The 27,223-nt window shown below is 44.4% G+C and overlaps 1 protein-coding gene and 1 long non-coding RNA gene across 2 annotated transcripts in view; both read left to right on the top strand.

The window, feature by feature from the left end:
* Positions 1-2,457: 2,457 nt before the first annotated feature.
* LOC306960924 overlaps positions 2,458-27,223 on the top strand; it is a 60,027-nt gene continuing 35,261 nt past the window's right edge. The window contains exon 1 of the long non-coding RNA XR_013792717.1: positions 2,458-2,477. This is a non-coding gene — a long non-coding RNA (uncharacterized lncRNA). The remainder of the gene's footprint in view (positions 2,478-27,223) is intronic.
* pold4 (DNA polymerase delta 4, accessory subunit) lies at positions 8,497-14,185 on the top strand. Its single transcript, XM_079553970.1, has 5 exons — positions 8,497-8,622; positions 11,808-11,923; positions 12,039-12,119; positions 13,902-14,013; positions 14,111-14,185. The coding sequence occupies exons 1-5, from the start codon at positions 8,498-8,500 to the stop codon at positions 14,133-14,135; spliced, it is 459 nt and encodes a 152-aa protein (XP_079410096.1). The 5' UTR covers position 8,497; the 3' UTR covers positions 14,136-14,185.

Below are 27,223 nucleotides of genomic sequence, written 5' to 3'. Positions count from 1 at the left end.
GTGGCAGAGCCTTTCCCCACCCACAAACAAAAGTCAAAAAGTGCTGAGAAAGGGGTGGTCTCGGAGGCTCTGGGGGAGGCGAGGGGGGTGAGTGTGTGGGCGGGGTCTGCTCTGTTGACAGTCTCAGACCACGCCCCCAGATCTGACAGGACAGACAGACGGCTGTTACCGGTGCCAAGGTTGATTTTTTCGTAGGAGAGTTGGTGCATTCTCATGACTTGTGATTGCTTGATGTAGCAACTAGTGATGCGCGGGTCAGGGTTTTTTCAACCCGCGGGTCCCGCATTTGGAGCAGGTTCTAACCCGACCCAGCCCGCCCCGCAACGTTGTTCTATTTCTACAACCCGCCCCGCAACCATTAAATATTACGCGTTACAAATATGACCCGTATGAACAGTACCGGCGAGCGCTCTCTCTCTCTCTCTCTCTCTCTGAAGAGCGCTGGCAAGAGAGAGAGAGGAAGAGAGCAGAGGTCGGCCTAACGTGAAGTCACAAACAGTCGCACATACGGTGGAAAACAGGAGACATGAGCTCCACAAAAGCGTTCTCTGGATCACAAGCTGCAAAACGCTGCTGGTTTTATGAAAATCCGACGTATATTTACGCCAAAAACCTGCTGTAAAGACGACGGTGGAACCCGCAACCCGCGCATCACTAGTAGCAACTATCCTACGAAAAAAAAAAAAAAGATGGCCGCTGGTAGACGACTGTCAGTGACTGCGACAGAGAGAGAGCATCGCACAGTCGCTTTTCTAAGGGATTTATTCCTCTACACCACCTCAGCCGAAGTGTGAGCATCGCAGGGGCGCCATCTACTGGTTTGACTCATGAGCTCAGGCGGTGTGTGCGCGACGCGTGTCCTCTTGTGTGGGCGGGGCCACAGAGGCGTGTGTGGGCGGGGCCACAGAGGCGTGTGTGTGAAGAAGAAGAAGAAGAAGAAGATCTTTATTTATATAGCGCCTTTCACAGACATAGAGTCACAAAGCGCTTTACATGAGACAATTGTACATTCACTCCATACTCGGTGGTGTAAACTACGTTTGTAGCTTCAGTTTCCCCTGGGTGAGACTGTCAGAGGCGCTTTCGCGACTACACACGTCTGCGCCAACGGACCCTCTGACCACCACCATACATTCACTCACACATCATTCATCCTGGCCTATTGTGCATGTTTTTAGTGGTAGGGGAAACCGGAGTACCCGGAGGAAACCTACGCAGACACGGGGAGAACATGCAAACTCCACACAGAAAGGCCCGTCCTGGTGGGAATCGAACCCGGACCTTCTAGCTGTGAAGCGAGAGCACTAACCGCTGCGCTACCGTGCCGCCGCCACAGAGGCGTGTGTGGGCGGGGCAACAGAGGCACAGAGGCAGAACCACGGGCAGAACTGATGACGTTTTGTGGACGCCGTGGACACACTCTCCTCCAACCGCAAAATATCAAATGTAGTTGCTGCGTGAAACCAGTAGAGGCGCTAACCCTGCGGTTTTAGACACAAAAGTGAGATTTTGAACAAGTTTGCACCAAATGTCAACATATTGACTGGGACATGTAGCTAACTCTATTCAACAACCATTTAGACCGTTTATCAGCAAAAAAAAGTGGATTTGGTGTTTAGTTACTCTTTAAAGTTTATCCTAAATAAAAGTCATTCACCTCCTGCTCTGTTTCATTTACTCCAGTGACATCATTCTTCATCAGAGAAAACTTTCCCATGTGTTTGTTCAAGTTTGTGAGATAAGACACGTCCTTTTAAATCATTAGTTTGTTCTGAAAAGCATCAAACATGAGCTCTGTTTTAGGGGGCGATGCATAACTTTAATCGTTTCAGTCATAGTTTATTTGTTCCGATCTAAAGGGGAGAGGGGAGGGGGCGAGGAGCACGTTTCTGATCACAGCAGACTCGTATCTAATCACCTGAGCGTGAGCCGCGGACAGGTGGGTGTTTTCCCATCATGCACTGGGCCGTGGAGCCGCTGCAGTTGCCTCTGGAGAGATGCAGCGGCTGATCCAGTCGGCTGCTCTCGTTGGGGTCTCACGATCTTTCCGTGCCCCACGTGCCCGTGACGTCCGAGCCCGTCTGGAGCAAGTCGGACAGAAATCTAACCGGCACCGAGAGTCTGCAGTCGGCTGTAAAAACTGCGTCCGTCTGGCTCATCTCGAACACACCTATTGACAGGACAAAGAATTATAAGTGGTGACGTCACAGCTCTACTTCCGGGGTCTTAGATGTGTGAGAAACTCCAAAAAACTCTATAATACAACAATCAATATTTCTGAAATTCAATGGGGAGTGACTGAACCTACTTATTTCTCAGACTCATTAGCCAAAAATGTCGCACCTGCTGCTAAAAATCGGTACTTCTAGTTTAGTGGAGATAAATGCTAACGGCGGAGCAGCTACGCTAATCCCGGAAGTACCGACTTTAGTAAATATTACTTTTTTAGCAGTAGGTGCGGCATTTTTGGCTAATGAGTCTGAGAAATAAGTAGGTTCAGGCTCTCCCTGTTAAGTTTCAGAAATATCGTTTGTTGTATTAAAGAGTTTTGAATGTTTTTTTTCTCGCATATTAGCCGCTATAGATACAGACGGCATCTCGTCATAGAAGGGGGCGTGGCCTCGCCGAGGGGGAAAATAGAATCCATCCATTTTCTTCCGCTTTATCCGGGGCCGGGTCGCGGGGGCAGCAGTCTCAGCAGAGATGCTCAAACTTCCCGATCCACACACACCTCCTCCAGCTGTTCTGGGGGGACCCCGAGGCGACACCAGGCCAGCTCGGAGACATAGTCCCACCATCGTGTCCTGGGTCTTCCACGAGGCCTTGTCCCACTAGGACATGCCTGGAACACCTCCCGCGGGAGGCGACCAGGAGGCATCCGAAACAGATGCCCGAGCCACCTCAGCTGGCTCCTTTCGACGTGAAGGAGCAGCGACTCTACTCCGAGCTCCTCCCGAGTAACTGAGCTCCTCACCCGATCTCGGAGGGTGCGCCCAGCCACCCTGCGAAGGAAACTCATTTCGGCCGCTTGTATTCGCGATCTTGTCCTTTCGGTCATGACCCAAATCTCATGACCATAGGTGAGGGTGGGAACGTAGATCGATCAGTAAATCGAGAGCTTTGCCCCGACTCAGCTCCCTCTTCACCACGACAGACCGATACAGCGACCGCATCACTGCTGACGCCGCACCGATCCGTCTGTCGATCTCACGCTCCATCCGTCCCCCACTCGTGAACAAGACCCCGAGATACTTGAACTCCTCCACTTGAGGCAAGGACTCCCCACCGACCTGAAGAGGGGAAGCCACCTTTTTCCGGTGGAGAACCATGGCCTCAGATTTGGAGGTGCTGATCCTCATCCCGGCCGCTACACACTCGGCTGCAAACCGCCCCAGTGCGTGCTGAAGGTCCTGGTTCGTTGAAGCCATCAGAACAACATCGTCCGCAAACAGCAGAGATGAGACTCTGAGGCTCCCAAACCGGACACCCTCCGGCCCCTGGCTGCGCCTAGAAATTCTGTCCATAAAAGTAATGAACAGAACCGGTGACAAAGGGCAGCCCTGGCGGAGACCAACACGCACCGGGAACAGGTCTGACTTACTGCCGGCAATGCGAACCAAGCTCCTGCTGCGGTCATACAGGGAACGGACAGCCCTTAGCAGAGGGCCCCGGACCCCATACTCCCGGAGCACCCCCCACAGGGCACCACGAGGGACGCGGTCGAACGCTTTCTCCAGATCCACAAAACACATGTGGACTGGTTGGGCGAACTCCCACGAACCCTCGAGTACCCGATGAAGGGTATAGAGTTGGTCCAGTGTGCCACGACCAGGACGAAAACCGCATTGTTCCTCCTGGATCCGAGGTTCAACTATCGGCCGGATCCTCCTCTCCAGCACCCCGGAATAGACCTTACCGGGGAGGCTAAGGAGGGTGATTCCTCTGTAATTGGAACACACCCTCCGATCCCCCTTTTTAAAGAGAGGGACCACCACCCCGGTCTGCCAATCCAGGGGCGCTGTCCCCGACCGCCACGCGATGTTGCAGAGACGCGTCAGCCAAGACAGTCCTACAACATCCAGAGACTTAAGGTACTCAGGGCGAATCTCATCCACCCCCGGAGCCTTGCCACCAAGGAGCTTTCTCACCACCTTGGTGACTTCAGCCCCGGTGATGGGCGAGCCCACCTCCGAGTCCTCAGCCTCTGCTTCCTCATTGGAAGACGTGACGACGGGATTGAGGAGGTCCTCGAAGTACTCCTTCCACCGCCCGACGACATCCCCAGTTGAGGTCAGCAGCCCCCCACCCGCACTGTACACAGTGTTGGTGAAGCACTGCTTCCCCCTCCTGAGGCGCCGGATGGTTTGCCAGAATCTCTTCGAGGCCGACCGATAGTCTTCCTCCATGGCCTCCCCGAACTCCTCCCAGACCCGAGTTTTAGCCTCCGCGACCGCACGAGCTGCAGCACGCTTGGCCTGCCGGTACCTCTCAGCTGCCTCAGGAGTCCCACAAGCCAACAAGGCCAGGTAGGACTCCTTCTTCAGCTTGACGGCATCCCTTACTTCCGGGCGCCACCACCGGGTTCGGGGATTGCCGCCGCGACAGGCACCAGAGACCTTACGGCCACAACTACGAGCAGCCGCATCGACAATGGAGGAGGAGAACAGAGTCCACTCTGACTCCATGTCCCCCGCCTCCCCCGGAATCTGGGTGAAGCTCTTCCGGAGGTGGGAGTTGAAGACCCCACTGACAGAGGGATCCACCAGACGTTCCCAGCAGACCCTCACAACACGCTTGGGCCTGCCAGGTCTGACCGGCTTCCTCCCCTGCCAGCGGATCCAGCTCACCACCAGGTGGTGATCAGTTGACAGCTCCGCCCCTCTCTTCACCCGAGTGTCCGAGACACGCGGCCGGAGATCAGACGACACAACTACAAAGTCGATCATCGACCTCCTGCCTAGGGTGTCCTGGTGCCACGTGCACTTATGGACACCCTTGTGCTCGAACATGGTGTTTGTTATGGACAAACTGTGACTAGCACAGAAGTCCAATAACAGAACACCACTCGGGTTCAGATCGGGGAGGCCGTTCTTCCCAATCACCCCCTCCCAGGTCTCACTGTCGTTACCCACGTGGGCGTTGAAGTCCCCCAGCAGAACAATGGAGTCCCCAGTCGGAGCACCATCTAGTACCCCTCCCAGGGACTCCAAGAAGGCCGGGTACTCTGCACCGATGTTGGGCCCGTAGGCCGAGACAACGGTGAGAGACCTGTCCCCGACCCTCTCGTCCACCGGGGTGAACTCCAACACGTGGCGGCTGAGCTGGGGGGATATGAGCAAACCCACCCCAGCCCGCCGCCTCTCCCCGCGGGCAACTCCAGAAAAATGGAGAGTCCAGCCTCTCTCCAGGAGTTGGGATCCGGAACCCAAGCTGTGCGTGGAGGTGAGCCCGACTATATCTAGTCGGTATCTCTCAACCTCCCGCACAAGCTCAGGCTCCTTCCCCCCCAGCGAGGTGACGTTCCATGTCCCGAACGCCAGAAGCTGTGCATGCGGACCAGGTCGTCGAGGCACCTGCCTCTGACTGCCACCCAGTCCTCTCCGCACCCGACCCCTACGGATCCCTCTGCGGGTGGTGGGTCCACAGGAGGGCGGGCCCACGTCGTCCCTTCGGGCTGGGCCCGGCCGGGCCCCGTGGGCAGAGACCCGGCCACCAGACGCTCGCGTTCGGGCCCCAACCCCAGGTCTGGCTCCAGGGTGGGGCCCCGGCTGCGCCATGCCGGGCGACGTCACGGTCCTTGAATATTGTACGTCCATAGAGATCTTCTGAACTGCTCTTCGTCTGAAAATAGAATCTTTTGGGAAATAATTTTTCCCTCTTTTTAGACATTTTCTGGTGGAATATGAACTTATTTATCACATACAAATAAAATCAAGTGTAAATCGGGCCCATTTGGATGTTTTCTCACAGCAGATTGTTCAGTAGAAGTGAAAAAACGGCAGTTGCAGCTAGCGCTAGCTAACCGTTAGCATTAGCCCGATGCTAACATGTAGCATTATGTTAGCATTCTCGTTATTTATGTATTTATGGGCTGCTGAACCACTTTGCTCCTCCCCATGTCTTTGTATCTTTATTTAGTAGAACCTATATTCATAATTTTGCATTTGTTAAAGTAGTTTTTGAATAATTAGAGAAAGATTAGATTTTTTCTAAATTGTTCTCCCCCTCAACTGTTTTCAAACATGACCATATATGGGCGATTCCAGAGATGCCGTCTGTATCTATGCTAGGACCCGGAAGCAGATGTCGTGATATCACACTTAACAAACGCCAAGTACCAACTTACTTATTATTATTTATTTTTTTTACAAAAGTTTAAATTTACCTGAGTTAGAAACCCCCTACTTATATTATGGTCAATGCTGCTGTTTGTAAATCATTTTGGTCGATTCAGCCTGCATCTAAATGGACAAAAAATGCTATAAACCCTATAAACATTCGACATTGGAATATGTGTTGCCACCCCAGAAATGATCCCTGACCCTGTTTGCCACCCCGTGATTTTTTTTTCTGGATCCACCACTGCAGCCAAGCGATTTATCGATTAAGGGGAGACACTACAAAACTCATTATATATTTTCAATTTTCAGGTTTTGGGCCAAATTGGTCTCTTAGCGTGAACTTTCACCTGGGAAAAAATAAATAAATAAACAAAAGCCTGATCTTCACAATAACATGTTTAACTATTCAGTGATTCAAGTTTTCGTATAGATAGATAGAAAATGCATTTTTATCTCCCACATAAGTCTACACTTGGACTGAAGAGACAGGCCAATAATGGAGACAGGCTGCATGAGAGGACATCATTCAGTCCTTTTTACTTCTACTTGAGCAGGGGCGGACTGGCCATATGTCCATTCTGGAAGAGCACAGAAGGGCCACTGGCTCTGGGGCCACCGTTCCCGCCTCAACCGAGCTTTACCCAAATTTAAAAGCAAAAAAGAAAAGCATCAAAATAGCGAGAAAAAGGGGATGAAACAAAGCAAAAATGTGCTGGAAAAGCAACAAAAAAGTGACAAAAAAATGTAATGAAAAGGCAACAAAAACAGGAGAAAAACACGGACAAAAAAAAACCTGATACAAAAAATAATGAAAAAAAATAAAAAATAAAAATATGACAAAAATGTGGCGACATGACAAAAAGTTACCATCACTTTTGTAGGTCTTAGCTTTCAAATGAGGCGTTGCATTGTTGCTCTCCAGTCAAGAAGCTTTTAGATTTGGGTCAAGACCGGTATAAAAAAATATGAATCTAAAAGGAATGTATGGTGTACCACAAGGTTCAATTTTGGGACCATTATTTATTATTCATATTAATGACCACCTTTCCAGTTCTTTTTGCTGATGATACCAATCAACAAAAAAAAAAAGCCGAACTGGGGACAATGTACTCGGTTAAGGCGGGTGGTAAGTGTCACAATTACGCTAATTTGGGCCAGGCTGGTCAGAGTCCAGGGCTGTTTTTCAGTCCCAGTCCGCCCCTGTACTTGAGTCATGTTCTATAGCCTTTTGCTCTGCCCAATCCCATCAGACCTGGGAAGCTCAGCAGGGAAGGGCCTGGCAGGACTTTGATGGGAGACCGTTTGGAAACACCAGGAAGCCTGGCGAATGCAGTGTGTGAGTGAGTGGTGGTGGTCGGAGGGGCCGATGGCGCAGACTGGTTGCCTCGCTTCAGTCAGTCTACCCCAGGCCAGCTGTGGCTACAAAGGTAACTTACCGACACGGAGCATGGAGTGAACGAATAATGCAATGTAAAGGGTCTTTGAGTGTCCAGAAAAGCGCTATATTAAACCAATGCAACATAAATTATTGGCTGAGTATTTGTGCTGAGTACAGAGCAGAGACTCATAAAGGAAATGATTGTATGAGTATTGTATATTTGTCACGTTGTATTTGTATTTGAATCTGTATTTTTGTACTGTATTTTTAGTGACTTAGCGTGGGTTTACATTACTCTGATTCTTATTTAATTGTTTACTTGGGAGTGGTGTTGTTTTAAGCCTAGGCTTCTACCTCTCCCATGCACATGCTATTATTATTATTCATTATTTTGTTGTATATTCATACATCCGCATGGATGCTTTGTATGTTCTTTTTAACTAGTTATGCTAAAGTGCTAAATAAATAAATAATAATAAATAAATAAAATGCATTATTATTATTATCATTATTTTCTTTTACTTGAGTAAGAAATGTTTTTATTTGTGTCAGTGCTATTTATTTAGTTCACTGTTTTTTATATATTATTACACGTAGAAAACAGATTGTTTATCTACTGTCTGTTTAGTATTTTTGCCATCCACTTCTCTGTGTAATATAACAATGTGTAAAATAGTACATGACAGAAATTAACTTCGATTAGTAACGCTGTAGTTGTGTATTTGTAATTCCCCCCCTGTCCGCTGAGGGGCAGTAGAGGGACCGCGCGCTCTCTGACATGCGCAGAGGAAGAACTGAGGCAGGCCGTTGTTTTGATCATCAGCTTCGGACCGTCCACGAAAAGAAAGTGCCTTTAAGCGGATATTTCGCCTTATATTCGTCACACCTCTCCCAAATAAACAGGTTTGTGGAGTTTTCTTTTGCATGTCTTCATATCTACGTCATAACAAATGTTTAAATGTGTTATAACAGCGGCAGGACGTGTCCGCGCGTGGCTCTGTCTTGTTTGAGGAAAAGCTGAACGCGGTGGGTTTTAAACATGGCCGTGCATCGTTTAGTTAATGTTTAAAGACTTCAGTGAGCGAAATAAGTTTGTATTTACGTGATCACAAACTGTAGCTCGCTTGTGTTGGTGTAAATGGCTAAGTCAGACACCCTTTTATGGTCGTAATACCACCGGAATGAATGAATAGGCGACACACGATCAAAAAGTCCGCATTTTAGTCATTAAATCATGTTATTGCCACGAAAAGGTGTGTGGCAAATGATTTAATAATGTCCCAAATGGATAATTATTTGTTAAAATTAGAGATATATTTGCTTTGGGAAGATGTCTGACTCTTCCCCAGCTTTGTCACCCCCTTGTGTCTGTGATGGATATTGTTATGTAGAGGAGAAGATAATAGAGTTCGGGAAAGTCTACAGTTACCATGGAGATCGGCGAGATAGATACAGACGGCATCTCGTCATAGAAGGGGGCGTGGCTTCGCCGAGGGGGAAAATAGAATCTATAGAGAAACAACATTTTCCACTCTTTTTAGCCATTTTCAGGTGGAATATCAACTTATTTATCACATAAATAAAGTCAAGTTTAAATCAGGTCCATATGGATATTTTCTCACAGCAGATTGTTCTGTAGAAGTGAAAAAAGGTTAGTGCTAGATCGTACGCTCCGGAGGGACAGTCTGCTGTGAAAACGTGAGATATCATGACACAAATTAAGGTTAGGGCCAGGGGAATGGTTAACCTCTTAACTCCCGCCTGAACCGAGAGGATCTTTTTCCTCACGTCATCACATTTTTTGTTTGGTATTCAACTCATTTTTGTCATTTTTTGGTCACATTTTGTCACATTTTTGTCAATTTTCCGGCAATTTTGAATCAATTTTTTGTCACATTTTTGTCATTTTTTTTTAATCAATTTTTTGTCATCTTTATGTCACTTTTTTGTCACATTTTTGTCATTTTTTCGTCAATTTTGAATCAATTTTTTGTCATTTTTTTTGTCACATTTTTGAAATGTTTTAATCCATTTTTTGTCATTTTTTTGTCACATTTTAGACATTTTTTAATCATTTTTTTTGTCATTTTTTTGTCAATTATTTATCGATTTTTTGTGACATTTTTGTGACATTTTTGCCACTTTTTCATAAATTTTTCGTCACTTTTTTGTCACATTTCCATCATTGTTTTCGTCTCAGTTTTGTTGCTATTTTCACAGCTTTTTTCCAGAAGCTTTTGGACTGGAGAAACTGTGCTCGGTTCAGGTGGGAGTTAAGGAGTTAACCTTTAGGATTAGGATTATTTGTATTTTTAGACAAACCAACACATAGATCTATACAAAATTACAGCAGACCTTCCCTCCGGAGCATACGATCTAGCACTAACCGTGAAAAAACGGCAGTTGTAGCAAACGCTAGCTAACCGTTAGCATTAGCCCGATGCTAACATGTAGCATCAAGTTAGCATTGTCCGTTATTCAAGTATTTATGGGCTGTTTAACCACTTTGCTCCTCCCCATGTCTTTGTATCTTTATTTAGTAGAAACTATATTCATATTTCAGCGTTTGTCACAGTAGTTTTTGAATAATTAGAGAAAATGTACATTTTTTCCGTATCTATCTTTGCAGCTGTTAGCATACATTTCCATTGACTAACATTAGCTAAAAACGGTTTATAAAGTGGAGAAAATAGCCGTGGAATAGTTCCGTTTGCTGCTGAGTTACTGCTGGTAAAAACATCGAACTCACTGTGGTGTCCAAGTGTTTTAATGTGAACAACACTACGAACGAACTACAAGATAAATACCAGGTCGACAGTTTCAACACTGTTTTATCTGGTAACGTTGGTATTTTCCTGAATCCGAGGTCATGGTTCTCCGTTGGGAAAAGGTGCTTCCCCTCTTCAGGTCGGTGGGAAGTCTTCAAATGGTCCTCAAGTGGGGGGTCGGGGTCTTGTTCACGAGTGAAGGACGGATGGAGCGTGAGATGGACAGTCGGATCGGTGCGGCGTCGGCAGTGATGCGGTCGCTGTATCGGTCTGTCGTGGTGAAGAGGAATCGGGGGCAAAGCTCTCGATTTACCGATCGTTCCCACCCTCACCTATGGTCATGAGATCTGGGTAATGACGGAAAGGACAAGATCACGGATACAAGCGGACGAAATGAGTTTCCTTCGCAGGGTGTCTGGGCGCACCCTTCGAGATCGGGTGAGGAGCTCAGTTACCCGGGAGGATCTCGGAGTAGAGTTGCTGCTCCTTCACGTCAAAAGGAGCAGCTGAGGTGGCTCGGGCGTCTGTTTCCGAGCCTCCTGGTCGGCTCTCTTGTCGTATTGGGAGGAGGCCTCGTGGGAGACCCAGGATACGCTGGAGGGACATGTCTCTGGCCTGTGTCACCTCGGGAGGAAGTGTGCGCGGACAGGGAAGTCTGGGCGTCTTTGCTTAGACTGCTGCGACCCTGGATAAATCAGAAGAAGAAGGATGTATGGAGTTTATTTGACAGGGACCATGTACAAAACACTTTCAACTTAACGAAAAGAGGCTTTATACCAGATTTAGCTGATGATAAATTCCATCTGCAGTCCCCGTGCAGGTGCTCTCTATATGGGTCTTTTCATTTATTTTATTTGGCAGGAAAACAAAGGGCCAACTTTCTGCTTGTCTTGCTCTACTGGTGAATAAAGTAAGTTAATCATGGGACTCTCAGGTCTCACCAAAACAAAATCAAGAGGAACATTATAGACAATGTAGCGTTTTTTAAAGATTATTACAAAAAACAAACCCATGCAATATTGAAATAACTCAAAACACACAAAAAACGACTCATTGCTCCTCCAACATAAAGGAGTATTACGCTTTAAAGGAGAACACTTTAGAGCTCACATATGAGTCAATATTAAGTCATTACCAACAGAGATGGTGATAAAGAAATTTATGCAATTTCTCCATCTGTGAGATCAATAAAGTACCATCTTATCTTATCTTATCTTAATTACTTTGCTGTTTTTGGACCATGAAAAATGCAGTTTCCTGTTTTCAGTCTGTCTTCAGTGCTGCTTACTACACGCTCATTAATGTATTTCTGCGTTTCAGGTCGCACGCGATGACGACTAAGCGCAGACTGATCACGGACTCGTACCGGGTGGTGAAGAAGGAAAGACGAGGCGGCAAACGCGAGCGAAGCCCCACCCCTCCCCCGACACCGGAGCGTGAGTGACGGCTCTCAGATATCAACGCAGATGTCAGAGTCCATATTCACAGACTCTTTAAGTTAGAGCCCAGTTTAACATCGGTCAATCTGAATCTCTCTCTTGTGTCGAGCAGAGATCGAGAATGAAGCTCGTCAGGTGGATCTGGAGAAGCTGAAGCAGTTCGACCTGGACTGGAGATTCGGGCCTTGTACAGGTGATGCCTCGTGCGCAGGGTTCTTTTATTCCCAACCCTTTAGAGGTTTTTACAATGTTTTTCTCCCAGCAAAACATAACTGGCGCACACAGACATTTTGAGGGACAGGTGTTAAACTAAGAAAAAAATGTTACCCACCTCTTAAACCCGACGAAAAAGTGCTGTTAGACCTCAGAGAAGTTTAGATACTTTTGATTGGCTTTAGCTTTAGGTTGTGTTGCCTGAATTATCATGTATTCCTGGCACTACAGGTAAAAAAAAGTAACTAATTCCGATAAATGAATGTGGTCAACAACCTAAGAAGAACAGAAAAGGCAGCACTTTGAGGTTAAAATCACGCCCGGCACGGTGGCACAATGGTTAGCGCTTGTGCTTCACAGCAAGACGTTCCGGGTTTTCGATTCCCACCTTTCTGTGTGGAGTTTGCGTGTTCTCCGCGTCTGCTTAGGTTTCCTCTGAGCACTCCGGTTTCTCCAACCACTTAAAACGTGCACAAAGAAACGGATGGAGTCTCTAGGGGACGTCTCGGAGACCTCTCTGTGACCAGCAGCAACCTGAGTCTCCAACAATGGTCGTTTGTAGCAGAGTTGGGTGTCGCCATTGGCAAGGCAAGTTGATTTGTAGAGCACAGTTCACACACAAGGCAGTTCAAAGTGCTTCACAGTTGCATAAAATTACAAGAATATGGATAAAATCAATAAAACATCCACATAAAATGAATCAATTACAGTGAAAGGCAAGAGTGCAGATAAAATACTTTCAGTTGTCATATGCACGGGCAAAAGAACTGTTTTCAGCCTGGATTTGAGCATTGTTGAGGCCTGTCTCACATCCTCATGAAGACTATTCCAGATTTTAGCTGCGTGAAACTGAAACGCAGCCTCACCGTGTTTAGTCCCGACTCTGGGAACCACCAGGAGGCCCCTCCCTGAAGCTCTCAGGGCCCGAGATGGTTTATACGGCTCTAACATGTCAGAGATGGACTTTGGTGCGAAACCATGAAAAAGACTGGTACACGAGCAGAGCTGTTTTAAAGTCTATTCTCTGAGCGACAGGAAGCCAGTGCAGAGACCGGAGCACTGGACTAATATGGTCGTATGTCCTGGTTCTCACCTAGCACCAGTCTATATCACACTACAATGATGAGCAAACCTTCTGTTGGTCTGTAAATGCAGTAAATTAGAATAACTGCCTTGTATAAAATGTCTCTCTCAAAATGGCTGTAGTGAATGTCTTGAAATAGGCCTCTGTCTCTTTAAGAACCTCTGAGCCTTTAGACACGCCCCCTCCACACGCTGTCTGTGGCATCAGTGGGTGGTGAGCAGTGGTTGGTTACTCGGCTGGTGACGAAAGCTCGGAGGCGTCTCCAGGAGGTGGGGGCGTTCCTAGGAGGACTCAGGCAAACCTATCCCTAAAATGGCCGCCATCAGAGTTTTTACAGATTACTCAAAAATACGTGAATGTGCCAAGGCAACACTTCAGGCATGTTTTTAATGAGGGAGTGACAGAATAACATGATGTAAAGCTTGGAAAAAGTCGATTTTGCAGAATACCCCCCCTTTAAGGAGTGTGTTACTGTGAGCTTGGATTCATTATTTACTACGAAGGCCTTTAGATTGGATGCACTTTTTCATCTTCAAGTCCTTGGAAAAAAGAACTGTGGAAATACAGTACGGACCCACTGTAAGAATCAGAATAAAATGAAAGTGGGTCCATAATTCCACAGAACCAGCAGATCGGTTTATATAAGTGTTATTCTAAGGGATGGAAATGTGTGTGCAGGGATCAGTCGGCTCCAGAGGTGGGACAGGGCCAATCTTCACGGACTCAACCCTCCTGAAGAAATCAAAGAGCTCCTGCTGCAAACTCCACACGACGCCGAGTACAATCTCAGGTGACTTCCACACGCAGGACATCGCGCTTACAAGCTTTACTGTAGGGAAAAGATGTTTGACAATGTATTAAAATACTTTTGCTCCGTCTTTTTCCAGTCTGTGGCGTGATTACCCGTTGTGAAGGAGACACTACGGTGCTTTTAAAGTCAGGAGGAAACGACAACATTTTATCTTCAAATCATGGACAGGAATGTAACAGTTTTACTACATTGTTTGTAATGTAAATGAGACGACATCACGTGACTTCACTATCTGCCTTAAGACCAAAACGCCCTTCGTCTTCCTCCAGTTTTCACAATAACATGTATCCTAGTTTTGATCTAGTTATTATAGTTATTAGTCTTACCTTTAGGAGAATTAAGAAAAATATATGTGTAGTGCTACAACTGTTAACCATGTTACTTTTATTACATCTGTTATTCGGTGTTTATTTTATTTGAATCACATGCTTTTGTACTTGTGTGTGTGGGAATGTTCAGTTTACCTTTTTACTTTTGTATTTTCATTAATAATGTTGTACCGCTGTGTTTTTTCCTAGTTGTTATTATATAATAATATATTAAAATAAATATATCAGTTTTTAAACAACTTTCTTGGACAGTTACTGGAGTTTTTGCACAGTTTATTTGATATACTTCATGATCCGTTTAAGTAAAAGCCTTTTTATATCGTTTTTTTTTTTTTTTTTTTTTTTTTAAGAAGCCAGCAAGGAAACTCGTATGGTCTACAGCAGGGGTATGGTCTACAGCAGGGGTATGGTCTACAGCAGGGGTATGGTCTACAGCAGAGGTATGGTCTACAGCAGGGGTATGGTCTACAGTAGAGGTATGGTCTACAGCAGAGGTATGGTCTACAGCAGAGGTATGGTCTACAGCAGGGGTATGGTATACAGCAGGGGTATGGTCTACAGCAGGGGTACAGCAGGGGTATGGTCTACAGCAGGGGTATGGTCTACAGCAGGGGTATGGTCTACAGCAGGGGTATGGTCTACAGCAGGGGTATGGTCTACAGCAGAGGTATGGTCTACAGCAGAGGTATGGTCTACAGCAGAGGTATGGTCTACAGCAGGGGTAGGGTCTACAGCAGAGGTATGGTCTACAGCAGAGGTATGGTCTACAGCAGAGGTATGGTCTACAGCAGGGGTAGGGTCTTCAGCAGGGGTAGGGTCTACAGCAGAGGTATGGTCTACATCAGAGGTATGGTCTACAGCAGAGGTATGGTCTACAGCAGGGGTATGGTCTACAGCAGAGGTATGGTCTACAGCAGAGGTATGGTCTACAGCAGAGGTATGGTCTACAGCAGGGGTAGGGTCTTCAGCAGGGGTAGGGTCTACAGCAGAGGTATGGTCTACAGCAGAGGTATGGTCTACAGCAGAGGTATGGTCTACAGCAGGGGTATGGTCTACAGCAGAGGTATGGTCGTCTACAGCAGAGGTATGGTCTACAGCAGGGGTATGGTCTACAGCAGGGGTATGGTCTACAGCAGGGGTATGGTCTACAGCAGGGGTATGGTCTACAGCAGAGGTACAGCAGAGGTATGGTCTACAGCAGGGGTATGGTCTACAGCAGAGGTATGGTCTACAGCAGAGGTATGGTCTACAGCAGGGGTATGGTCTACAGCAGAGGTATGGTCTACAGCAGGGGTATGGTCTACAGCAGAGGTATGGTCTACAGCAGAGGTATGGTCTACAGCAGAGGTATGGTCTACATCAGAGGTATGGTCTACAGCAGAGGTATGGTCTACAGCAGAGGTATGGTCTACAGCAGGGGTATGGTCTACAGCAGAGGTATGGTCTACAGCAGGGGTATGGTCTACAGCAGAGGTATGGTCGTCTACAGCAGAGGTATGGTCTACAGCAGGGGTATGGTCTACAGCAGGGGTATGGTCTACAGCAGAGGTATGGTCTACAGCAGGGGTAGGCAGGTTTGCATTGTGGAGGGCCGATTTCTTCATTCCCAAAACACCCAAGGGCCGAACCTCAACATTGTTGCCCAAAGTAAAGAACTATTTTCTGCAACATCAGTGGTTCCCAAGTGTCAGGGCTTAGGGATCCACCATTAACCTCGGATGACGAGCCAAGGACCCAAATAAAACTGTCATTTGTCATATATCGTAAAAAAAAAAAAGTATTTTCCACACAATTTTTTGTTGAACAAGCCGTAGATTTCCCATTAAGACTGACATTATGATCAAAACAACCCAATAACATTCATTTTGACGGACACAGTTAGTGTTTCCATGCAGTTTCAGATGGAAAATATTGAATAAAAGTTCCCTGTAGACTCACGACCCACTGAAAATGGTTCCGTGACCCACTTTTGGGTCCCGACCCCCCAGTAAAGAATCACTGTTTATCATTGTATATGACCAAGCGGGATGTTCTGACAGGACATTTTTATAATACTGACGCTATTTCTCGCATTTTTAGACTACTTTATATTTAAAGGGACTATACAGAGTTTAAAAATGTTAAAATTTTATATTTTCCTCCCCCTAAATGTAGGTGTAGAAGGAGCCCAAACATATTCACCACAACTGCCTCTAAAATCCTGCACTGTCGCTCAAAACGGTGTTAATTTGGGTCCGAAGTGCCGTCATGCACGAGCTTAATATAGAAGCTGCTGCTACACATATGACCTGAGGTGGCAGTAGTGAGTATAAAATGGCCAACTTGAATCTAGCCCCTTTAAGGTATTTGATCTCTTATTTGCATAATAATATTTCTCTAAATCATCTTGGGGGCCAGAGGTTCTGTGCTGGAGGGCCGGATTTGGCCCCCGGGCCTGACGTTGCCTACCCCTGGTCTAAAGTATTGTTGGGATTACTCTCTTAAAGTATTCTATGGTTACTCCTTTGATAACTTTATTTTGAATATAATCTGATTAATAGTCAGTGTTGGGGAGAATACTTTGCAATTGTATTTAGTTACTGAATACTTGCCTTAAAATGTATTTTGTAACGTATCAACTCCTAACTTAAAATCATAACAACGCTGCCCAAGAAGTGACTTCCTGTTTCGATCCAGCACGCCAAAATAAAAGCACCATCTTATTTCAAGAGATATTCTGAGAGCACGGTCACTCGTTCGATCAGCTAGATTCTCAAACAAACTTAATCCTTCGCCTCAATACAAAGATGCACAGAGCATTTTTTTTTTATTATCAATATATTTTTATAACAATGGGGCACATGTTCTTTATGCAGTTGGATTTAGGCTGGTTTAGAGAGTGAGGTGTGATGAGGAAGGAAACTCAACAAACCACAAAACTCAACGGAGCAGCACGTCCGCTGTCAGTGCATTGAGTGAGTCCGATGACTAAATCACTGCATGAGGTTTTCCTATCTCTGTACGGATTTGTTAACCTCGTAACTCCCGCCTGAACGGATCACATTTCCTCCAGTTTGGCTTTACAAATCACAAATAATCCCAGGGTTATTTGTGATTTCCTTGTTTAGAACATCTATAATGTCAGAGACTGTGGCGCTGGGATAACTGCTTGTAGTAATCCTGTCATTGTTTATATTAGATATGGCTCCGTCTCCGAGCACCAGGATATCTCTGGCCTTGACACTTGCCACACTTTTCCTCTCGAGATCTGTTTTGACTTCTTTTCCTCTGTTTCTCTCTGATTTTTTCTGTTTGTTATGCTCATCTTTTGAGAGAGGTGAAAATCTGTTTGTTAACTTTATTCCAGGTTCATTTTTTCCAGCATGTTTTCTTTGCTTTGGCCTGGCACCAAGTTGTCTGTTTAGTTTCGGGAACGTTACGGTATCGTCTAGCTTTAGGTTGCAAGTATCAGTTTTTCCAGTCTTCTTACCGTGTTCCATAGGGAGCGTGTCATTAAGTCCTTTATCCATCTCAAAGGCGAGAATTTTGTCCCGCAGTAAAATAATTTCTTGTTGATAAATCCGACAGCTTTCACATGAAGATGTTTGCGTTACTCCCGCAGCCATGTTGATAAGACTGTCGTCGCTGGTCCAGATGAGTTGTAAAAAAAGGCATAAAATGATTAAAAATGATTTAAAAAGTCTTGGCTCACTTAGAAGAAGAGAATAAAATCATATCCGTGTGACATGTGCCAAAAAAGAATGATTAAAAAAGCAAATAAAGAGGCAAGCAGCATAAGCAAGCAGAGACACGTCTGCACCCTCTCAAAGCAGGAAGCAGACAACAAAAATGTGACAAAAACTCAACCAAAAAGTGCCAAAAATTCGACAAATATGTGACAAAAATTCAACCAACAAGTGACTAAACATTTTTTTAAATGTGACAAAACCTGAACAAAAATTTGACAAAAATTCAACAAAAATGTGACAAAAACTCAACCAAAAAGTGACAAAAACTCAACAGAAATGTGACAAAAATTGAAAAGGTGACACAACACAGCAACAACGCGAGGAAAAAGATCAGTTTTGCGGGTCTTAGCTTTCAAATGAGGTGTTACACAGGCCTATAGCCAAAGAGGACAGCATGCATTCGGTTTAGGCGGGTGGTAAGAGGTTAAAGTAATGAATCCCAGACAAACCTGAGGAGACACGGAGCTGCAGACAGGGGGCAGTGTGACTCTGATCTGCTCCACTTCTCTCTCCTCTTCTGACCAGAGCTGAAACAAGCAGCTCCTTTCTACCCTGTGTTTTCCTGTTGTTTGCACAGCAGGATTCAGTCGCATAAATAGGCTTGCTTATTTGGTGTTTTGTGCATTTTCCACAAAACTCTGCGGTTAATCACGGTTTGCCAAAACCAGGAGAATAATAAACACGATGTCTGTGTAGTCCCTGTCGTTCAGGCAAATCCTACCAACACAAGGTTTTAATTTGTAATGACATGGACAGGGGCGGACTGGCCATATGTCCGTTCTGGAAGAGCACAGAAGGGCCACTCAATTTTCTCCTTAATCTCTAATTTTACGCCTTAACCGAGCTTTGCCCAAATCTGAAAGCTCAAAAGAAAAGCGCCAAAACAGAAAAACGAAAATCGAGGATGAACACGGGGACAAAAATGTGCCGTAAAAGCAACAAAAAATGTGACAAAAATGTGACAAAAACGTGGCATAAACGTGACAAAAAACAATAAAAACATGACAAAAAAAACAACAACAAAAAAGAGACAAGAGTCCAGGGCCGTTTTTAAGTCCCAGTCCCACCCTGGACATAGACCATTTAGTTTGATTTGAGTCTCATATCAAAGGCTTTCACAATACATGTTACACTGCAAAAAGTAATTAACTAGACTAGTATAAACATCTCAATTTGAGCAAAATAATCCAAATTTTAGTTGTTTTGACTAGCTAAGAAGTTCTTGGGCGTTTGTCCCGGATTATTTCACTTGTTCTGAGATGTTTCTGACTCGTTTCGATACGTTTCGTCCTTATTTCAGGTCATTTTCTTTGCCAATGGGGAAAGAAAATTGGTCTTATCTCATTGGCAATTTTACTTTCTTATTTCAAGCGAGATTTACCCTAGAACTGGTCTGAAATGTCCTCAAACAAGCAAAGTAAACTCGGTCCGATCAGGAAAAGTGTCTAAATGAGTGAAAACCGCTCAAAACAAGAAACGTTTCCTCAATTCAAGTCATTTAAGCCAATGCTTGATATTTACTTTTTGCAGTGTGTAAGTGGTTCTCAAATGTTTAGGAACCATGGACCCTCCACATCCAATCAATCGATGCCACAATATGATAAATTTGTGGTGTCAGGACCCAACTTTGAGAATGGTAGGTTTAGAACAGTGTTAATTTTGACAACATATTTAGTTTTAGTCGACTAAAATTGCATGTCAATGTAGTCGACTAAATTTAAGACTAATTTAGTCGACTTTGCATTGATAATATTCATAATAATCATATTTAATCTTGTTCCTCTGCTTCACTTGAAATTATACAAAATAATCTGAATTAAGAAAAAACTTGTGCTTGTTCCATTGGCATGAATATACTTTACCAAAGGATGACCTACAGATGCATCACTGTTTCTGTAAATCAGTGACGTGTGTTGGTTCATTCACTGTGAGACTCTTCTGCAGAGATGTTGATCCAAAAGAAGTTTTACAAAAACAACTCACTTTTGGACACAAAACATTACACATTAGATCAATATGAAAACACTGCGCTCTTGAACATGTCTTCAGTGTCAAAATCAGATGAGGGTCTGTAATCGTGTGGGATCCACCAACAAAACAAGTCTCCTGAAGTGTGAGAAGAAGATTTCACATCAATGTGTGATGATCCTGTCCGTCCATGGGAGTGGATCTCTCCTTCTGTGGTTCTCCCCCTAAGGTTTCTCTTTTCTCCTGCCGGGTTTTTGAGTTTTTCCTTGCCGTGCTGGAGAGTCTAAGGACGGGGGACGCCCGCGCCACTCGTCGCCGCCTCCTATTGGACATTATATTTGCCTGGATTCACCTGAACTTTAAATTGTCATATTTATTGCTCTGTTTTATTGCCTTAATGTTTGGTGCAGCTGTGAGGCCACTTCTGTTGTGATATTGGGCTGTACAAAACCATTAAACTTAAACTTAAACAAATACAAACAAGCATCAGGTATAGCGATTTTGAAACTATGAACACGGCATTATTTGTAATGTTTTAACATGTTTCCTCTTTTCACCAGAAAGGACCCGCAGAGGTGAGCTCACAGAGTCCACATTCACTTCTTTGCTCAGGGGTCACTGTGAGAGAAACCAGTGAGACCTGTGGAAATGAGAGGCAATTAGCAAGATCACTCCAAAAGAGGAATGGTTTTGCAGGTGGTGACCACAGACCATTTCCCTGTCTTCATCCTTTGTACCGTATTTTTGCAACACATTTGCATTTGTCCAGTGTTCTCACCACTAGAGGCATCATGAGGAGCATCTACAACCCACAGAAGCTGCTCAGGGAGTGATGCTCATCCAAAATGGCACGTCCATTCGTGCTGTGGTAAGAAGGTTTGCTGTGTCTCCCAGCGCAGTGTCCAGAGCATGGAGGAGATACCAGGAGACAGGCCAGTCCACCAGGAGACCTGGGGGGGGGCGACCGAGGTCAACAACCCAGCAGCAGGACAGCTATCTGCTCATCTGTGCACGGAGAAACAGGAGAAGCACTGCCAGAGCCCTACAAAATGACCTCCAGAGGGCCACAAATGTGCATGTTGGTCCTCAAACGGTCAGAAACCGACTCCATGAGGGGGGTATGAGGGGGGTATGAGGGGTGTATGAGGGTGGTATGAGGGCCCGACGTCCACAAGTTGGGCCGGTGCTTACTGCCCAACACCGTGCAGCCCGATTGGCATTTGCCCGAGAACACAGCGATTGGCAGATTGACCAATGGTGCCCTGGGCTCTTCACGGATGAGAGCAGGTTCACCCTGAGCACATGTGACAGACGTGACAGAGTCTGGAGACGCCCTGGAGAACGTTCTGCTGCTGCAACATCATCCAGCATGGCCGGTTTGGTGGTGGGTCAGTGATGGTCTGGGGAGGCATTTCATTGGAGGGCCGCACAGCCCTCCATGTGCGAGCCAGAGGTTCCCTGACTGGCATTGGGGACCGGGATGAGATCCTCAGACCTATTGTAAGACCATATGCTGGTGCTGTGGGCCCTGGGTTCCTTCTGATGCCTGATAATGCCAGGCCACATGTGGCAAGAGTGTGTCAGCAGGTCCTGCATGATGAAGGTATTGATGTTCTGGACTGGCCTGCCCGTTCCCCAGACTTAAATCCAATAGATACATCTGGGACATCATGTCTCGGTCCATCCATCAACGCCACGTCGCACCACAGACTGTCCAGGAGCTGACTGATGCTCTAATCCAGGTCTGGGAGGAGATCCCTCAGGAGGACATCCGTGGTCTCATCAGGAGCATGCCCAGGCGTTGTAGGGAGTGCATTCAGGCACGTGGAGGCCACACACACGACTGAGGATGATACACACTCGTTTGGAGGAATTTCTACAGAATTTGGATCAACCAGTGACCTGATTTGTCACTTTGATTTTGACTATAATTTTGGATCCAGACCTCCAGGGGCTGAGAATTTGATTTCCATTTATCAGTCTTATGTTATTTTTTTCACAACACATTGCCTACACTATGAATAAAGATTTTCATCCGAAAAATCAAATTGATTGACATCTAGGATGTGTTTTTTGAGTGTGCCCTAAGTTTTTGTGAGCAGTGTAGTTTGTTTCTTACTGTCCAACACAGTCTCTCTGACTCTGGATCCAAACTGGGCTGAAGTGTTTGTTGGAGATGACTCTCAGATGTGAAGTGGAGGGAAGAGGAGCTGGAGGAGGAACAGTGTGATATTATCTGAAAGAACCAGGGAAAACACATGTGACTGAGTCTGACAGAGGAGACTGTACAGCTGCAGAGGACAGAGTTTCTACCTCAAGACTCAGTGGAGCAGCACAACCAAAGTCAATGTACTGTGTGAGTCGGATTACTATAAATGACTGTGCAAAAGTGTTGAGTTTCTGTTGTTATAATCTTGTAATCCCAGTCCAAGAGGCCGATGGCACAGATTGGCCACCTCGCTTCCGACAGTTTGCCCCAGGGCAGTTTACAGAAGAAGATAAAAATGGCAGTACGGTACAGACTAACCAAAATGAACCTCTTAACCCTCACCTGAACCGAGCATTTTCTCCAATCTGGCATTACCCAAATCTGAAAGCTTCTTGAACAAAGTGTCAAAATAGCGACGAAAACAATGAGGATGAAAATATCACAGAAGTGCAACAAAAAAGTGACAAAATAGTGCCGGAAAAGCAACAACAACACAATCAACAAAGTGACAAAAGCGCGACTAAAATGTAACGAAAACGTGACGAAAACAAGACAAACAAGTGTCAAAAAGCGATGAAGAAAGCAAAAAAAAAAAGACAAAAAACCTGCGAAAGACAGACCAAAAAAATAAATAAAAAAAGACGAAAGCCAGACGACAAAAAAAGACAAAAATGCAACAAAAACACGGCGATAACGTAATGCGCTTGGTTAAGGCAACGGTTAAGAGGATAAAAAAAGCGGATTGGGCAAGATGGCGACTCTGTAAGACGTCTGCACTCGAGCTCCGCTGAAAAAACTATATTTTGAGCCAAAATACAGTAACTTTTTTAAACAAAATTACATTGACCAACTTTCTGCCAACATGCCTAAAGCAGATATCAAGAGGAAGGAACGTGAGCCATTCTCAGTATCCCAACTGGAAATGGATATCCACAACTACGCTGGCGCCTCTGCCCCGTCAGAAGCCTTGATGGAGACGGGCGATTTCGCGCTCTCTCCGTTACCGGACTCCCCGCTCTATTCTCCGGCAACCAAGAAGGGTAAGCCCGCTGCTGGCGACGAAGACCCAGACGGCATTGTGGCCAAGCTTTCTGCCCTCATCAACTGCCGAGCTGATTCACTGGAGAAAATGGTAACTCTTAAAATCGAAGGGCTTAAGAAAACTATTGACTTTGTGTCGGAGGAGGTGAAAGATATGAAAACGAAGCTGAAGGAGGTTGACGCTAAAACCAAAATGGAGGAGACTCGAGTGAAAAGCTGTGAATCGCGGATCTCTGAGCTTGAACGCTACTCTCGAAGATGGAACCTGAGGCTGGCTGGGGTCCGTGAGTCTGATGCGGAGAATATTAAAGCCACGGTGATTGACATTTGTCAGAAAACGGTTGCTAATGAGAATGTGAAAGTGGCAGAGGGCATCGACATTGTGCACAGGCTTGGGAAACGGGATTTCACCAAGAAGTCTCCTCGCAATGTCATCATCAGGTTTTTGTCACGCTCTCTGAGAGATTTGGTGTGGAAAGCGGCAAAGCAATCGGCATTCCTGAAGCACAACAATCTGCGCTTCGCCGAAGATCTCACTACGGAGGACCGGGAGAAACGACGTGTTCTTTGGCCACAGGTACAAGAGGCTCGCGCTCAAGGGAAAGCAGCGTTTTTCGTCGCTGGACGCGCCTTTGTAAACGGCGCCGAAATCTTCCCGCCTTCTTCTTCATGAACGTCTACCCGGATGACATCAAGTTAAAGAAGACCCCTGCGCCATCTTGACCTCCTCTTCTATGATGGAATCATCTGCAGGGAGTCTACATTGACACTTCTAAATAAGTTTGTATAAAAAAAAATAAAAAATAAAGTTATTTAATGCTTTGAATCACCTTTTGGCTCTTCACTTGTTAATGTTATAGTGGTTGGAGCTTGAGCTCATAAGGTCTTTATAAGAGTAAGGACCTCTTTCTACTGACTTGTTTATCCTTTATTGTTCTCTGTTAGAGAACTTGTTCTATTTTGTATGTCTCTCTCTTTTGTTACTTTTAATGCCAGGGGTTTAAGAAACAATTTAAAGCGTAAAGCAGTTTTTTTGTTTATGAAGCAATTTAAATGTGATTTTTATTTTATTCAGGAGTCACACAGCACTAAAGAGGATCTGGCCTTTTGGAAAAGTCAATGGGGTAAGGAGTTGTGGGGAGCACATTGTTCTGAGAGAATGGCGGGTGTCTTGGTTCTAAAAGACAGATTTTCTGGAGAAATTTTGAACGTTTATAGCGACCCAAAAGGGCACTTTATTATTATTGTTTTGTCCATTTAAGCGTGGTGGTAATAACTAATATTTATGGCTACAACTCTCATTCAGACAATAGAAAACTTTTTGATACATGGGATGAAAAAATATCTTCTTGGTTGGCCAAATATCCTGATGCTTTCTTAATTTTTGGTGGTGACTTCAATGTTGTGTATGATAATAATTTAGACAGATGTCCTCCTAATAGTTTAAATGTGTCAAATGGTTACTTAAAAGATTTTATGGAGAAATTTGATGTCATAGATGTATTTAGACAAAAATTCCCCACACTGAAATCATTTACATGGAGCACAAAAGATCTATCTAAAATGTCCCGTATAGATTATTGGTTGGTTTCGAATAAATTTAGCCACACCAGTGCAATTGTAAATACACACACAGCTCCATTTTCTGATCATAAAGTTATTAGTCTTAAGATTGAGGTTTCGCCTAAAGTTAACATACCGAGGCCTATATGTTGGAAGATCAATAACAGCCTTTTGACTCATGCCTCAGTTACTGAAACTATTAGAAATCTTATATCTTTACGCTGGCATGAGGCCTGTAATAAAAATTCATTCTGCACATCCTGGGAACTACTGAAATATGACATTGGTAAATTTATGAGATCATACAGCTGTAACCTAGCAAAACTCAGAAAAAAAGAAGAAGACGATCTCTGCTCTCAGATTGCATCTTTGTCTAATATTAGTAACGAGAATTTAACAGAAGACCAGTTATATCACCTTGGTGAGTGCCAAAGTAAACTTGATGAAATCTACAAAAGAAAGGCCCGTGGTGCTTTTATTAGATCCAGAGCTCGATGGCTGGAGGAGGGCGAGCAGTGCTCTTCATATTTTTTTGGCCTAGAAAAATCAAAGCTTAATAATTCTTTGGAGTCACTTAAAATTAACAATGAAATCACCTCTAACTTTAAAACCATAGCTTCTTTTTGCTCCGAGTTTTATAACAAACTCTATTCCTCTAATTATTCAGAACAAGCAACTAGTGAATTTTTAAATTCTGTTAATTGTAAAAGCATTTCTGATGCTGATAAGAAACAATGTGACAATAATTTAACCCTTACTGAAATTCAAGAAGCTATTAGATGTCTTAAAAATAATAAATCACCTGGCAGTGACGGTTTATCAAGTGAATTTTATAAGACTTTCGAAAATGAAATTAGTCCTTTCATTCTTAACACACTCACTGAAAGTATTAATCAAGGTAAATTACCAACAACCCTTACTCAAGGCATTATTACCCTTATTCCAAAATCCAATAAGGATAAGTTATCACTCGAAAACTGGAGACCTATTTGTCTGCTTAACAATGATTATAAAATATTTGCCGTTATTTTAGCGAAAAGAATTAAAAGGACCTTATCTTCCATTATTGATGAATCGCAGTCAGGTTTCGTTTCCCATAGACATATTACTAATAATGTAAGGCTTGTTCTGGACATGCTGGACTACTCTGAACTAATAAATGAAAATAGCTTTGTCATGTTCTTAGATTTCTATAAAGCGTTTGACTCCTTAGAGCACGAATTCATTTTCAAAGCATTAGACAAATTTGGGTTTGGTTGCTTCTTCATAGACTCCATTAAAACATTATTCAACAATGCAAATTGCTCGATCAAACTTAAATATGGGACTACTCCTAGATTCCCGTTGTCTAGAGGTGTCCGGCAGGGCTGTCCTGTTTCGCCATACCTTTTCTTAATAGCAGCTCAACTTCTGGCAAGTTATATTACAGAGAATAATGTGCGTGGTGTCTCCATTGCTGATAGAGAGGTTTTGATTAGCCAAGTGGCGGATGACACAACGCTTTTTTTAAGAGACTCTGAGCAAATTCCTATTGCCATAGATCTCATCCGGGTTTTTTCAAGTGCTTCAGGCCTTAAACTTAATATTAATAAATGTGAGCTCCTCCCAATTAAATCTTGTAATCAATTGTCCTTGTATAATATCCCTGTCAAATCCGAAGTCACTTACCTTGGCATTGTTATTTCCAAAAACATAGAAGAAAGATGCACTCTGAACTTTGATCCTGTCGTTGAGAAAACCCAAAAAAAATTGAACCACTGGCTTCAAAGAGATCTATCTTTAAGAGGTAGAATCCTTTTATCTAAATCGGAGGGGCTGTCTGGGTTAACATATGCTGCTCTCTCTTTGAATGTTAACGCTTCAACTTGTAAATCCATCGATAAAATGCTCTATAGGTTTATTTGGAAAAACAAGCCCCATTTCATTACAGATAGTGTGCTTGTAAACCCAATAGATTCTGGAGGACTTAATTTTTTAGATTTCACCACTTTAAATCATACATTTAAAATTAAATGGATTAGGAAGTTTCTAATGGATCCTATTTCAGTGTGGAATTTTATCCCTAATTATATATTCTCAAAAGTCGGTGGCCTCTCGTTAGTACTAATGTCAAACTTTAAGATTGATAAACTGCCCGTAAAACTAGCCAATTATCATAAACAGATGCTCCTAGCTTGGTCTCTTATTTATAAACACTCTTTCTCTCCCCACTCATTTCAGATTTGGAACAATGCTTGCATTCTATATAAAAACAAATCGATTTTTTTTTCAAACTGGTATAATAATAATTTAATTTTTGTCAAGCAACTTTTCAATCCTGAGGGGTTCCTGATGTCATACTCTGAATTTTT

Source organism: Gobius niger, assembly GCF_951799975.1.
Source record: "Gobius niger genome assembly, chromosome: 3".
Lineage (NCBI taxonomy): Eukaryota > Metazoa > Chordata > Actinopteri > Gobiiformes > Gobiidae > Gobius > Gobius niger.
This window is presented reverse-complemented; position numbering and strand designations above follow the sequence as displayed.

Bases quoted from the DNA above. Each gene is read 5' to 3' on its own strand.
- pold4 (XM_079553970.1), top strand. From the start codon at position 8,498: ATGCGCAGAGGAAGAACTGAGGCAGGCCGTTGTTTTGATCATCAGCTT. The intron at 11,924-12,038 runs GTGAGTGACGGC...TGTGTCGAGCAG, and splicing joins CCCTCCCCCGACACCGGAGC to AGATCGAGAATGAAGCTCGT. The intron at 12,120-13,901 runs GTGATGCCTCGT...ATGTGTGTGCAG, and splicing joins GAGATTCGGGCCTTGTACAG to GGATCAGTCGGCTCCAGAGG.